General features: G+C 45.8%; 1 protein-coding gene across 1 annotated transcript; it reads right to left on the bottom strand.

Annotated features, from left to right (window-relative positions):
- Positions 1–3298: 3298 nt before the first annotated feature.
- C10H19orf18 (chromosome 10 C19orf18 homolog) lies at positions 3299–13214 on the bottom strand. The gene is made up of 6 exons (XM_003277283.3): positions 13094–13214; positions 12843–12985; positions 12783–12786; positions 10754–10856; positions 5400–5560; positions 3299–3576 (listed from the first exon to the last, which is right to left on the bottom strand). Exons 1-6 carry the CDS (start codon positions 13212–13214, stop codon positions 3464–3466), a joined length of 645 nt encoding a protein of 214 aa, XP_003277331.1. The 3' UTR covers positions 3299–3463.
- Positions 13215–14834: the final 1620 nt, after the last annotated feature.

The raw sequence follows: 14834 nt of genomic DNA, 5'->3' as shown, positions 1-14834 counted from the left end.
CTGAGGTTGCAGGGAGGGACATGGAGGCCTGTCCAGGCCCTGGGAGTTGTGCCTTGGTACAGCGCCCTGGCCGCTCTGTCCTGTGCCCCCGAGGCTGCCCATCCCATGTGTGATTCCTCCTGGCTGCATATGCAGGCAGGACCAAGCTGTCAGCTTGAGAAATGCTTTGCACTGTCCCAATTTCTAATATACACACCCACTTTTCCCTTCTCACGTTCTCTGTTCTAATTTTTAAAATTTAATTTAGGAAAGATGGAAACTGAAAGGAAGGGTTAGAAGACCTGAGTCTGAGTTCAGTTCATCCTCAAGATAGACTAATTTTTTTTGGTTTTTTTGTTTGTTTGTTTGTTTGTTTGTTTGTTTTTGTTTGAGACAGAGTCTCACTCTGCTCACTCTGTCACCAGGCTGGAGTGCAGTGGCTCGATTTTGGATCACTGTAACCTCTGCCTCCCAGGTTCAAGCGATTCTCCTGCCTCAGCCTCCCGAGTAGCTGGGACTACAGGCACCCGCCACCACGCCCAGCCAATTTTTTGTATTTTTAGTAGAGACGGGGTTTCACCATGTTGGCCAGGATGGTCTCAATCTCCTGACCTCGTGATCCACCCTCCTTAGCCTGCCAAAGTGCTGGGATTACAAGCGTGAGTCACCACTCCTGGCCCAGACTAATTTTTTTTTTAGCAGCTTGACTGAGAGTTATTTCATATAGTGCAAAGTTTACTCTTTTAAAGTCTGCAGTTCAGACCAGGTGTGGTGGCTCACGTCTGTAATCCCAGCACTTTGGGAGGCCGAGGCGGGTGGATCACTTGAGGTCAGGAGTTCAAGACCAGACTGGCCAATGTGGTGAAACCCTGTCTCCACTAAAAATATAAAAATTAGCTGGGGGTGGTGGTGGATGCCTGTAATCCCAGCTACTTGGGAGGCTGAGGCAGGAGAATTGCTTGAAACTGGAAGGCAGAGGGCCAGGCGCGGTGGCTCACACCTGTAATCCCAGCACTTTGGGAGGCAGACGCAGGAGGATCATGAGGTCAGGAGATCGAGACCATCCTGGCTAACACGGTGAAACCCCGTCTCTACTAAAAATACAAAATGATTAGCCGGGCATGGTGGTGGGCGCCAGTAGTCCCAGCTACTCGGGAGGCTGAGGCAGGAGAATGGTGTGAACCCAGGAGGCGGAGCTTGCAGTGAGCCGAGATCGCGCCACTGCACTCCAGCCTGGGCAACAGAGCGAGACTCCATCTCAGAAAAAAAACAAAGCAAAAAAACAGAACCTGGAAGGCAGAGGTTGCAGTGAGTCGAGATCGTGCCACTGCTCTCCAGCCTGGGTGACAGAGTGAGGGAGACTCTGTCTCAAAAAAAATAAAAATAAAATAAAATATGCAATTTAGTGGTTTTTAGTATATTCACAAAGTTTACAACCATCACCACTATTAAATTTTCTAACATTTTCATTTTTCTTTTCTTTTTTTTTTTTTTTTTTTAAGACCAAGTTTGGCTCTGGAGCCCAGGCTGGAGTGCAGTGGCACAATCTTGGCTCACTGCAACCTCCACCTCCTGGGCTCACGTCATCCTCTCTCACCTCAGCCTCCCAAGTAGCTGAGACTACAGGCTCATGCCACCATGCCCAACTAATTTTTGTATTTTTTGTGAGACGGGGTTTTGCCATGTTGCCCAGGCTGTTCTCAAACTCCTGAGCTCAAGTGATTCACCTGCCTCAGCCTCCTAAAGTGCTGGGATTACAGGCATAAGCCACTGTGCCTGGCCGCTAACATTTTCATTCCCCATAAAGAAACCTCGTACCCACAAGCAGTCTTCCCTCTCCCGCTGCCCCAGCTCTTGGAACCACCAATCTACTTTCTGCACCTATACAGTTGCCTATTCTGACCATTTTTTAAAAACAGAATCACACAGTATGTGTCTGGCTTCTTGCTCTTAGCATAATGTTTTCCAGTTTGTTTATATTGTAGTGTGCGTAATAACTTCACTCTTTTTTCTTTCTTTTTTTGAGACAGCCTCGGTCTGTAGCCCAGGCTGGAACGCAGTGGCGCAATCTCGGCTCACTGCAAACTCCGCGTCCCGGGTTCACGCCATTCTCCTGCCTCAGTCTCATGAGTAGCTGGGATCACAGGCATGCGCCACCACGCCCCAGCTAAATTTTTGTATTTTTAGTAGAGACGGGGTTTCACCATGTTGGCCAGGATGGCCTCGATCCCTTGACCTCATGATCCGCCCCCTTGGCCTCCCAGAGTGACTTCATTCTTTTTTGTTGCTGAAAAATATTTAATTGTACAGATAGACCACATTTTGTTTATCCATTTATTCGTTAATGGACACTTGGGTTGTTTCCACTTTCTGGCTCTTATGAATCGTGCTGCTAAGAGCATTACTGTGCAGGTTTTTGTGTGTACATGTGTTTTCACTTCTCTTGCATGTATACCTAGGAGTGGAATTGCTGGGTCATACAGTAACTCTATGTTTAACTTTCTGAGGAACCGTCAGATTGTTTTCCAAAGCAGCTGCGCCATTTCACTCACTCTTGCCTCTTTGCATTCCCACAGCCCTTGGTGTCCACTTGCTACCTCTGGCTGTGCTTCTTAGCTCCTTGTCTGTGGGCCTATTTCCCTCGACAGAGCTGGAACCTGACAGCGATGAGTGTGTATTTCTTTTTTGTGTGGAGATGGGGTCTCACTATGTTGTCCAGGCTGCTCTTGAACTCCTGGACTCAAGCAATCTGCCTGCCTCATGCTCCCAAAGTGTTGGGATTACAGGCATGAGCCATCATGACTAGCCTGGATGAGTGTGTTTTATTTACTTATTTTATTTAATTAATTAATTTATTTATTTATTTTTGAGACAGGATCTTGCTCTGTCAGCCAGACTGGAGTCCAGTGGTGTGATCTCTGCTCCCTGCAACCTCCGCCTCCCGGGTTCAAGCGATTCTCCTGCCTCAGCCTCCTGAGTAGCTGGGATTACAGGCGCATGCCACCACACCCAACTAATGATGAGTGTGTTTTAATCCGGTGTCATATTTATTTTAACATCCTCAGTTTCCTCATGTGTACAAAGGAAACAAGGTATGGAACCGACAGGTAATCTCACCAGGAAAGTTTTGCTTCATGAAAGCTATTCCCTGGCATAGTCTGGGAGACAGCCCCCCAAAACTACTTGTGCAGTATTTCTGGTCAGGTGCAAGAGAAGAAAATCCTGACAAGTTCTCTTAACCCTTAACAAAGTTGGATTCTTTTCTGTTTTCCAATTAAGTTATAATTATTCATGAACTATGAGAGCCAATAAGCAAGAGTTGCTATATCATGTGGCTTTATTTTCTGGGATACACATCTGGCATTTCTTTCTTTGATGCCCTCTTCCACAAGGTTCTCTGGGAGCAAGCCACGCCCACAGGCTCAGTCTCCCAGCATCCCCATAGTTTCTCCTCTGCCTCAGCCAGCACCTCTGTCATCTGCGTTCACAAGTCTTCCATTTTTCCATTATGTGACGCATTCTTTGTTTTTTTTTCTGTTACTGAGTTTTGCTCTTCCCTCAGTTTCTTAATATTTTTCCTTCTTTTTGATCTAATAACTAAAATGTAGAAACGATGTTATTGAGATAGTAATAAGTGAGGAATAAAAATGGAGACAAAAGGGGTGAGGGAAAAAGCCTGGAAAAATAGAGGTACCAACGGTGGAATTTCCAGAGGATTCATAATGAATGTTATTTGTCTGAAAAGGATGGTGAAAATTAAATTTTAAAATTATTTTCCCATATTTTGTATTCAAGTTGTATAAATGCCCAGTAAAAGAAGAATGTAAAAAAGTTATAATCCAATGTGGTAAAGAGACGTTGGGAAAATGTTTTCTACAGGTTATGACAAAGCCCTCTGCCTCGGTGAGCATCAGTGATCTCTCCTGCTCTGGCTCTTCTGCCTCTTTCTGGCTATGTCTGAAGTTTTTAGAGAGTAAGTCCATGTGAGGATGGTTAGTATGGCTGAATCACACACTGCACTCTATAGGTTTCTCTCTAGAATTTTTTAAACAGGTACCCACGAATCTCAGAACTTCTAGGCTGGGCTCAGTGGCTCACACCTATAATCTCAGCACTTTGGGAGGCTAAGACGGGAAGATCTCTTGAGCTCAGGAGTTTGTGACCAACCTGGGCAACATGGCAAAAACTGTCTCTACTAAAAATACAAAAACTAGCCTGGCGCGGTGGCTCATGCCTGTAATCCCAGGACTTTGGGAGGCTGAGGAGGGTGGATCACTTAAGGTCAAGAGTTCGGGACCAGCCTGGCCAACATGGTGAGACCCCATCTCTACTAAAAATACAAAAATGAGCCAGGCATGGTGGCGGGAGTCTGAGGCATGAGAATCACTTGAACCCAGGAGGCAGAGATTGCAGTGAACCAAGATCACACCACTGCACTCCGGCCTGGGCAACAGAGCGAGACTCCATCTCAAAAAAAAACCAAAAACAAAAATAAGCCGGGCATAGTGACATGCACCTGTAGTCCCAGCAATTCAGGAGGCTGAGGTGGGAGGATTGGCTGAGCCCAGGAGGTTGAGGCTGCAGTGAGCTGATATTGCACCACTGCACTCCAGCCTGGGTGACATAGTGAAACTCTGTCTCAAAAAAAAAAAAAAAAAAAGAAAGAAAGAAAGAAAAGGCCAGGAGTGGTGGCTCACGCCTGTACTCCTAGCACTTTGGGAAGCCGAGGCTGGTGGATCACTTGAGGTCAGGAGTTCAAGACCAGCCTGGCTAACTGGTGAAACTCTGTCTCTACTAAAAATACAAAAATTAGCCAGGGGTCATGGTGCACCCCTGTAATCCCAGCTACTCGGGAGGCTGAGGCAGGAGAATTGCTTGAACCCAGGAGGCAAAGGTTGCAGTGAGCCAAGATTTCGCCACTGCACTGTGGCCTGGGTGACATAGGGAGACTCTGTCTCAATAAAAAAGATAAATAAATAAAATAAATTCTACAGGCAGGGTGCATTGGCTTATGCCTGTAATCCTAGCACTTTGGGAGGCTGAGGCGGGTGGATCACGAGGTCAGGAGATTGAGACCATCCTGGCTAACACGGTGAAACCCCGTCTCTACTAAAAATGCAAAAAATTAGCTGGGCGTGGTGGCGGGTGCCTGTAGTCCCAGCTACTTGGGAGGCTGAGGCAGGAGACTGGCGTGAACCCGGGAGGCGGAGCTTACAGTGAGCCGAGATCACGCCACTGCACTCCAGCCTGGGCGACAGAGCAAGACTCCGTCTCAAAAAAAAAGAAGAGAGAGAGAGAGAGAAAGAAAGAATTGATCCACCACTGCCAGCGAGAGACAGAGAGAGAGAGAGAGAAAGAAAGAATTGATCTGCCGCTGCCAGCTTGGCTTTCCTGCGAATGGCTCTGACAGGTCACACTACCTGAGTGGATGAACTTTTCCAGCTCGTTTTCGTTCTCTGCAAGTAGGTGCGTGGACTCATCCTCGTCCTCTGAGCCCTCTTCTTCATCTCCTAATAACGGTATCCTGAGGTTCTTATAAAGTGACTCCAGCTGTTGTCTTTCCTCAGCCTGTGCCAGTCGACTGGAGAATGATATAAACGAATTTAGAAGCACAGTTTTCATGGTGAATAATTCATTTCTCAACCATGCCACTTTTTGACTGGAAAGGCGTCGCTTGCGGAGTGGGTGCAGAAATAAGACTTTGAAACCAGACTAATCATGGTCAGATCTCAATTATCTACATGGTCAGGCCATTTCCTGGAGTAAGGAGTAACTCTGATCATTCCAAAGCATGGATCAAAGCCAGGACCGACGTGAACAAGGCACTCGCCTTGGGTTCCAAACTTACGGTGTTGACAAAAAATCCATAATCAAACAAATCGTCTTTCTTTCCCTTTCTTTCTCTTCTCTTTCTCTTTCTCTTTCTTTTCTTTTTTTTCTTTCTTCTTTCCTCTCTTTCCTTCCTCCCTCCCTTCCTTTTTTCTTTCCTTTTTCTCTTTCCCTTTCTCTCTCTCTCTCTCCCTTTCTCTCTTTCTTTCTTTGGAACAGGGTCTCATTCCGTCACCCAGGCTAGAAGCGAACTGATGCAATCATGGTTCACAGCAGCCGCAAACTCCTGGGTTCAAAGAGTCTTCCCTGCTCAGCCTCCTGAGTAGCTGGGACCACAGGCTCATGGCACCATGCCTGGCTAATTATTTTTGTATTTTTTTGTAGCAATGGGGTCTTGCTATGTTGCCCAGGATGGTCTCAAACTCCTAGGCTCAAGCTATCTTTCCTCCTTGGCCTCCCAAAACACTGGAATTACAGGTGTGGGCCACTGTGCCCAGCCATAATCACATTTCAGTGTAATATTTTACAAAATAAAAATTAATGCCAAGAAATCCGTGATGAACAAACTAGGACAGAATGCATGTTACTGATTTTTCTACCTTACTGTAGGTCCAATCCTGGAAGTGGATCATTGAACAGCTAGTTCTATTTGGTGTGGAAATGGATGACAGTGTTTTCCTAACAAACTTACCTTCCCGGTACTATGTGAATTATGTACTAAAAAAATACTTTTAGGGGCCAGGCGCGGTGGCTCACTCCAGTGATCCCAGCAATTTGGTAGGCCGAGGCGGGCAGATTACCTGAGGTCAGGAGTTGGAGGCCAGCCTGACCAACATGGAGAAACCCCGTCTGTACTAAAAAAATACAAAATTAGCAGGGCGTGGTGGCACATGCCCGTAATCCCAGCTACTTGGGAGGCTAAGGCAGGAGAATCACTTGAACCCGGGAGGCAGAGGTTGCAGTGAGTTGAGATGGTGCCATTGCACTCCAGCCTGGCCAACAAGCGTGAAACTCCGTCTCAAAAAAAAAAAAAACTTTTAGGGTTAGCTTATTTGTTTTTTGTTTTTCTTGCTCAAAAGGCTGGGACAGGAGCAAGATTTGAGTGACAAAAGGGAGGTGCTCACCTCAGTGCGAAATGTAAGGAGGTGCCCCAAACACTGAAAAATGAAGATGAGTATTTTAACTCAATTTTTTTTTTTTGAGATGGAATTTTGCTCTTTTTGCCCAGGCTGGAATGCAGTGGTGTAATCTTGGCTCACCACAACCTCTGCCTCCCAGGTTCAAGTGATTCTCCTGCGTCAGCCTCCCGAGTAGCTGGGATTACAGGCATGTGCCACCATGCCTGGCTAATTTTTTTTGTATTTTTAGTACAGATGGGGTTTCTCCACGTTAGTCAGGCTGGTCTCGAACTCCCGACCTCAAGTGACCTGCCCACCTCGGCCTCCCAAAGTGCTGGGATTACAGGCGTGAGCCACCACACCCAGCCCTTAACTCAATATTTTTAAAAATTGAAATGAAGTAAAAAAAAAAAATCCAGGATATACCAGATATCAAAATTGTAAACAGAGATAGGATCCAATAGTGCTGTGCTAAACCACAGGGGAGCTTGAGTCAAAAGGAAAGGTGTGAGTCCCTATACACATCTTTTAATGTATTTTTAAATGCTTATTCTTTTCCAAAACACTTAAGAAGTTCAGAATAGATTTTTTTTTTTTTCTTGAGACGGAGTCTCGCTCTGTCGCCCAGGCTGGAGTGCAGTGGTGCGATCTCGGCTCACTGCAAGCTCCGCCTCCCGGGTTCACACCATTCTCCTGCCTCAGCCTCCCAAGTAGCTGGGACTACAGGCGCCCGCCACCACACCCGGCTAATTTTTTTTTTGTATTTTTAGTAGAGACGGGGTTTCACCGTGGTCTCGATCTCCTGACCTCGTGATCCGCCCGCCTCGGCCTCCCAAAGTGCTGGGATTACAAGCATGAGACACCACGCCCGGCCCAGAATAGATTTAATAATTGAAAACTGGTGTATGAAAAGTCACAACATTAAGTTTAAATATTTTATCTAGGCCAAGTGCAGTGGCTCACGCCTGTAATCCCAGCATTTTGGGAGGCCGAGGCAGGCAGATCACGAGGTCAGGAGATCGAGACCATCCTGGGTAACACGGTGAAACTCCGTCTCTACTAAAACTACAAAAAAAATTAGCTGGGTGTGGTGGCGGGCACCTGTAGTCCCAGCTACTCGGGAGGCTGAGGCAGAAGAATGGCGTGAACCTGGGAGGCAGGGCTTGCAGTGAGCCGAGATCGTGCCACTGCACTCCAGCCTGGGCAACAGAGCGAGACTCCGTCTCCAAAAAAATAAAAATAAAAATTTTATCTATACCTCAAACAAAATTAATTGTAATTTTACTTTCCTGGTTTAAATAAAAGCAAACTTACCAATAGTATTTTCAAAATCTACTTCTGGAAAAAAATGAACCACTAAAAATTACATAAAACTTGTACTTTTGAACAGGTGTTTTATTTTGTTTGTTTGTTTTGGTTTTGGTTTTGGTTTTGGCCCCAGGCTCCACTATAGCTTAGTGCTAATACAAATGTGAAAACAATAAGAATTGACTAGCTCAGCAACTCAATTCAACAGAGTGTCCAGCAGATATGCTTTACTGAGTTGCATTAGAAAACTTTATATTTATTAATAGTTTTGTCTATAATAATGAAATATACAGAAGCTACAGTTACATAATTTTTTTTTTTTTTGAGACAGAGTCTCACTCTGTCGCCCAGGAGGAAGTGCAGTGGTGCGATCTCAGCTCACTGCAACCTCCACCATCAGGGCTGAAGCCATCATCCCACCTCAGCCTCTTGAGTAGCTGGGACTACAGGTGCGTGCCACCACACCTGGCTACATTTTGTATTTTTTGTATAGACGCGGTTTCACCATGTTGCCCAGGCTGGTCTCAAACACCTGAGCTTAAGGGATCCACCCGCCTCGGCCTCCCAAAGTGTTGGGATCACAGGCGTGAACCAGTGCCCCCAGCCTATACAGTTACATAAAGTAAGTGGATGTAGTGGAGATAACCCACAAGCAAGCATGCAAGTTACGCTCTCATTAGCAAAATTTTTCCCCTTTTACCTTCAATGTCACTTTGTCTTCATGTGACCTACTCCAAGGTGGTCTTAACATAGCTGCCTCAAAAAATATCCCGCACATGGCAATATATCCCGTTTTCATGCTTAATTCTAATGAAGCAAGTAATTTTGTACTTCTCAAGCTGTTTCTGGTGGGATACAATGGAATCCTAGCACGGAATTATAGAGTAGGAGTCAGAGTCTGTTGGTTTGGTCAGAACCGCATGAGATCACAGTGTGTCTCACCTTTTTCTACCGTGAATTTCAAAACGACTACATCACTCAAAAGAGCTTGACCCCAAGCTTTATTTGCGAAGACGGTGACGTATCATCCCCCAAAGCTGCTATCACCCCAGACTGCACTGACACATTTCTAGTGAAAGGGAGAGTGGTCGCTCTTTTCTGCTGTGCACTATTGAGATTCCTTCCAAAGTAGCAAGTTCTTTCTTTATTTATTTATTTATTTATATTTGAGACAGAGTTTTGCTCTTGTTGCCCAGGCTGGAGTGCAATGGCGTGATCTCTGCCCACTGCAACCTCTACCTCCCAGGTTCAAGCAATTCTGCCCCAGCCTCCCGAGTAGCTGGGATTACAGGCGCCCACCACCACGCCCAGCTAATTTTTGTATTTTTAGTAGAGACGGGGTTTCACTATGTTGGCCAGGCTAGTCTTGAACTCCTGACCTCAGGTGATATACCCACCTCAGCCTCCCAGAGTGCTGGGATTACAGGCATGAGCCACCACACCCAGCCTCAAGTTTATTTTAAAATACCAAATTCTGGGGTCTGGGAATGGTGGCTCACACCTTTAATCCCAGCACTGGTAGGCCAAGGCGGGCAGATCACCTGAGGTCCAGAATTCGAGACCAGCCTTACCAACATGGAGAAACCCCATCTCTACTAAAAATACAAAATTAGCCTGGCATGGGGGCATATGCCTGTAGTAATCCCAGCTACTTGGGAGGCTGAGGCAGGAAAACTGCTTGAACCCAGGAGGCAGTGGTTGCAGTGAACCGAGATCCGTACCATTACACTCTAGCCTGGGCAACAAGAACGAAACTCCTTCCCCTCCCCCACAAAAAAGTAGAAAAAATAAAATAAAATACTGAATTCTGGGAGGATGCCAGCATCTCAAACTGTGTCTTTCAAACATTTTTGATCATGACTCCCAGTAAGAAATATGTTTTATTTCACAATCGTGTGTCTCTGTGTGTATGCATGTCTCACCTGTGTCTGAAAAGTTTAAAAATCAGCCTTTTACATTAATACTTTCAGTAATTTTTTTTTTTTGAGATGGAGTCTCACTCTGTCACCCAGGCTGGAGTGCAGTGGCGCGATCTCGGCTCATTGCAACCTCTGCCTCCTGGGTTCACACCATTCTCCTGCCTCAGCCTCTCCGAGGAGCTGGGACTACAGGCGCCCGCCACCATGCCTGGCTAATTTTTTGTATTTTTAGTAGAAACGGGGTTTCACCGTGTTAGCCAGGATGGTCTCGATCTCCTGACCTTGTGATCCACCCGCCTCGGCCTCCCCAAGTGCTGGGATTACAGGCATGAGCCACCGCGCCCGGCATATTTTCTAATATTTTCTATTCTGCTGAATTGTATTCTGTCCTATGTCTGTCTTTCTTTTTTTTTCATGTGTATCATGCCTCAACATGAGTACAATCCACATGTTGAAAAACACTAATCTGGAAATTTATAATGACTATAATAATTTAGCAATTATAAGATGTGTCATCATCATCCTTTGCCACTAAATAATAACCAGTTGACTTGTTATGTCTCATTTAAGGACAGCAGATGTTATTTAGCAGATACTTACTATATCATATAGGAGATTGCCATCCCACATATCAGGGCAATGCTGAAGGCTATGCTCGAAATTAAAATTACTTTAACAAGAGCAGGTCTATGCCGAATTATTGCTAAAAAGAAAGAAAAGAAAATAAGTGCTCAAAAATGTTCATTTTAGCTATGTCTTTCAGTTAACATATTTGTCCTTACAGAGGGGAATAGAAGTCAAAACCAGAAACACTTTAAAAAATAGCTTTTTTTTTTTTTTGACACAGAGTCTCGCTCTATCACCCAGGCTGGAGTGCAGTGCATGATCATAGCTCACTGCAACTTCCGCCTCCTGGGTCCAAGCGATTCTCCTGCCTCAGCCTCCCAAGTAGCTGGCACCACAGGCATGTGCCACCACACCTGCCTAATTTTTTTGTGTTTTTGTAGAGATGGGATTTTGCCACGTTGCTCAGGCTAGCATTCTTAATTTTAGAAAACACTGAAGTTAGATTTTTAGTGAGCCGAGATCGTGCCACTGCACTCCAGCCTGGGCAACAGTGCGAGACTCCATCTCAAAAAAAAAAAGAAAAAAGAAAAAGAAAACTGAAAACGGACCATGGGATCGGGCATCCAAGAGGTCACTAGAGACCTGGGCAGAGGCCGTATTAGCTGTGTGGTGGGGACACAATTGAAGCAGGTTCAGGAGGGAGTGAGAAGAAAGTAACTGGAGACCGTGAATTTTGAAAATTATTTTGGGGAACTTTGTATAAAAGAAAGAAGAGAAATGGGCACAGCTCCTAGAGGAGTCTAAGGGATCGAGAGATGGATTTTGTTTTTTAAGATGTGAACACTGGCAGCATGTTCGTGAATGGGAATGAAACAGTGTATCGTGATACTACAGTGCCAGTTCATTCTGGCTGCTGTAACAAAACACCACAGGCTTGGTGGCTTAGAAACAACAGACCAGGTGTGGTGACCCACTCCTGTAATCCCAGCACTTTGGGAGGCCGACGCAGGCAGATCACTTGAGGTCAGGAGTTCAAGACCAGGCTGGCTAACATGGTGAAACCCCGTCTCTACTGAAAATACAAAAATTAGCTGGACATGGTGGCACGTGCCTGTAGTCCCAGCTACTCAGGAGGCTGAGGCAGGAGAATTGCTTGAACCCCGAGGTGGAGGTTGTGGTGAGCCGAGATAGCACCACTGTACTCCAGCTGGGCACAGAGCGAGACTCCATCTCAAAAAGAAAAAAAAAAAAAGGATCAGAGAGCCAGGCAGAGAGGCCAGGGAGCCAACAGTAGTGTCCTTTCCTCGGACACAAATTAGATGCAAATGTATCACACACAGAGCATTTCCCTTGCATGGAATGGAGATTGTTTGTAAGCATCATATATCTCCACAAAGGGTTGCTGAGCTTCAAAGATTGTCAGGGTTGGTTTTGCTGTTATAAGATAAACAAACATCCTCTAGTACTCAAATTAGAAGGGAACCATAGAAAATGCTTATAAAGAATTCTCAGCTGGGCACGGTGGCTCATGCCTGTAATCCCAGCACTTTGAGAGGCCGAGGTGGGCGGATCACCAGGTCAGGAGATCAAGACCATCCTGGCTAACACGGTGAAACCCCCATCTCTACTAAAAATACAAAAAATTAGCTGGGCACCTGTAGTCCCAGCTACTTGGGAGGCTGAGGCAGGAGAATGGTGTGAACCCAGGAGGTGGAGCTTGCAGTGAGCAGAGATGGTGCCACTGCACTCCAGCCTGGGCAACAGAGCAAGACTCTGTCTCAAAAAAAAAAAAAAAAAAAAAAAAGAATTCTGTACACTCGCAAACCTTCTGTGTCTAGACTTGCATGCTCTACTGCCAAAATGCGCACCAAATTCAAGTCAGACAGACACATCTGTGTAATCTGGATGGGATCAAGGTTTTTGTGTGTGCTAATTAAAGTGAAATGAAAAAGAAAGAGAAGAAAGTGGCAATCCCTAAAGAGAAAGCACTTAACAGAGAGTGAAGAGCATAGGATCTAATTTCCAAGCAAATGTTTATCTAATTACACTCTATTTTATGGACCTTTCTACCAGCAAGCACACAGTACACATTCACATGGCAGATAAGAGGACTCCAGGCTACGATTCTCACTTCACTGAATGAGGAATTCAATGACTCACCCATGGATCTCGAGGCAGCCCCATGAATCCCAGGCAACTGGGTTTTATGAAAGAACACTTTGGGCTCTTTGGTGATGTTTCTGGGTGGTTGTGACCGTTTATTGCCTTGAAAAGAAAACTTTTTGCGGTGAAATGTAATTACCTTCTTTTTATCTCCCCCGAAACAGCTTTTCAATTCTCCCTGAGTCACGTAAAACCAGTGGTTGAAGCTACCTGGTAAGCCTGTTATGTTTCCAGCGGGATGGAGTCCATCTGCATATGGCATGCATAAATGAAGTGGACATTCCATTAAAAACAAAAACAAAACGAGGAAACCATTCTGAACCTTGTCCATCACTCTCAAATTATCAGTATTTTATCCTATAGATGAAAGGAAATACTTAGCTACAGTCCAGAATCTGCCCTCTATTTATCTGAGGAATCAAGAAGTTCTACTCCCTTCAGAATGTTTGGGCAGTGACTTGGAGCCACCAGTGTGAGGTCAGTCCTTGCTGTGGTAATGGAGTTCCCTCATGGAACCAAGCTGACCAATGGGGACACTACAGTGTAAGAGGGCAGTGCTTGGAGGTGCAGGCATGATGAGACCAGGTCCCTATCTGCAGTGTGCAGATTAGTGAGGAGGCAGAAAGAAATCAATTAGTCAGCCCTCCGCATGCATAGTTCCCCATCCGTGATTTCCAACAACCTCACTTGGAAAATGTTCAGGAAAAAAGGAATGGGCACGGTGGCTCATGCCTATGATCCCAACACTTTAGGAGGTCAAGGTGGGCAGATTGCTTGAGGCCAGGAGTTCAAGACCAACCTGGCCAACATAGCAAAAGCCCATCTCTACTAAAAATACAAAAATTTGCTGGGCGTGGTGGTGCACACCTGTAGTTCCGTCTACTTGGGAGGCTGAAGCATGAGAATCACTTGAACCCAGGAGGTGGAGGTTGCAGTGAGCTGAGATCATGCCACTGCACTCCAGCCTGGGCGACAGAGCAAGACTCTGTCTCAAAAAAATAAAACAACAACAAACACAAAAACAAAAACTAGCCAGGCATGGTCGTGTGTACCTGTAGTCCCAGCTACTCAGGAGGCTGAGGCAGGAAGATCACTTGAGCCCAGGAAGCAGAGGTAGCAGTGAGCCAAAATCGTGCCACTGCACAAAGAAAGAAAGAAAAGAAAGTGGAAGGAAAGCAGTCACCCTTAGAAGGGAGGCAATGTGCACAGGGGAGACCCACAGCAGGAAGGTGAAGGGGGACTCCTGATGACTGAAAGTGGGCCCTAGACTTCAAAGATGGGAGGAATGGAAGATGGGCTCAAAAAAGGCAATGAACTATGTCATGTATGAGGGAGACAGAGGGGACCTGGGAGTCCTGGACGTTAGGGAACACTGAAATCAATAGTGTCCAGGCTGTGCATGATAGGTGAGAGGAAGGGAATACTTCCAGGAAGCAGCAGAAGTCTGGGACTTTCTTTTGACTCGTGATGTGAACTGAGCCACAGGAGGCCCTTTTTTTTTTTTTTTTTTTTTTTTTTTTTTTTTTTTTTTTTTTTTTTTTTTGAGATGGATTCTTGCCCTGTCACCCACACTGGAGTGCAGTGGCACAATCTCAGCTCACTGCAACCTCCACCTCCTGGGTTCAGACGATTCTCCTGCCTCAGCTTCTGGAGCCGCTGGGATTACAGGCGTCTGCCACCACACCCAGCTAATTTTTGTATTTTTAGTAGAGATGGGGTTTCACCATGTTGGCCAGGCCAGTCTCGAACTCCTGATCTCATGATTCACCCACTTTGGCCTCCCAAAGTGCTGGGATGACAGGAGTGAGCCACTGTGCCCTGCCAGGAGGCCCTTTAAGACATTGAAAAAAACTCTATCTATTTAAACAGAGATGGGATCTTGCTATGTTCCAAGGCTGGCCTTGAACTCCTCAGCTCAAGCAATCCTCCTGTCCCTCCCAAAATGCTGGCA

Source organism: Nomascus leucogenys, chromosome 10 (assembly GCF_006542625.1).
Source record: "Nomascus leucogenys isolate Asia chromosome 10, Asia_NLE_v1, whole genome shotgun sequence".
In the NCBI taxonomy this organism is placed as follows: domain Eukaryota; kingdom Metazoa; phylum Chordata; class Mammalia; order Primates; family Hylobatidae; genus Nomascus; species Nomascus leucogenys.
Note: the sequence above shows the minus strand (reverse complement) of the source record. Positions and strands in the feature narration are given on the sequence as shown.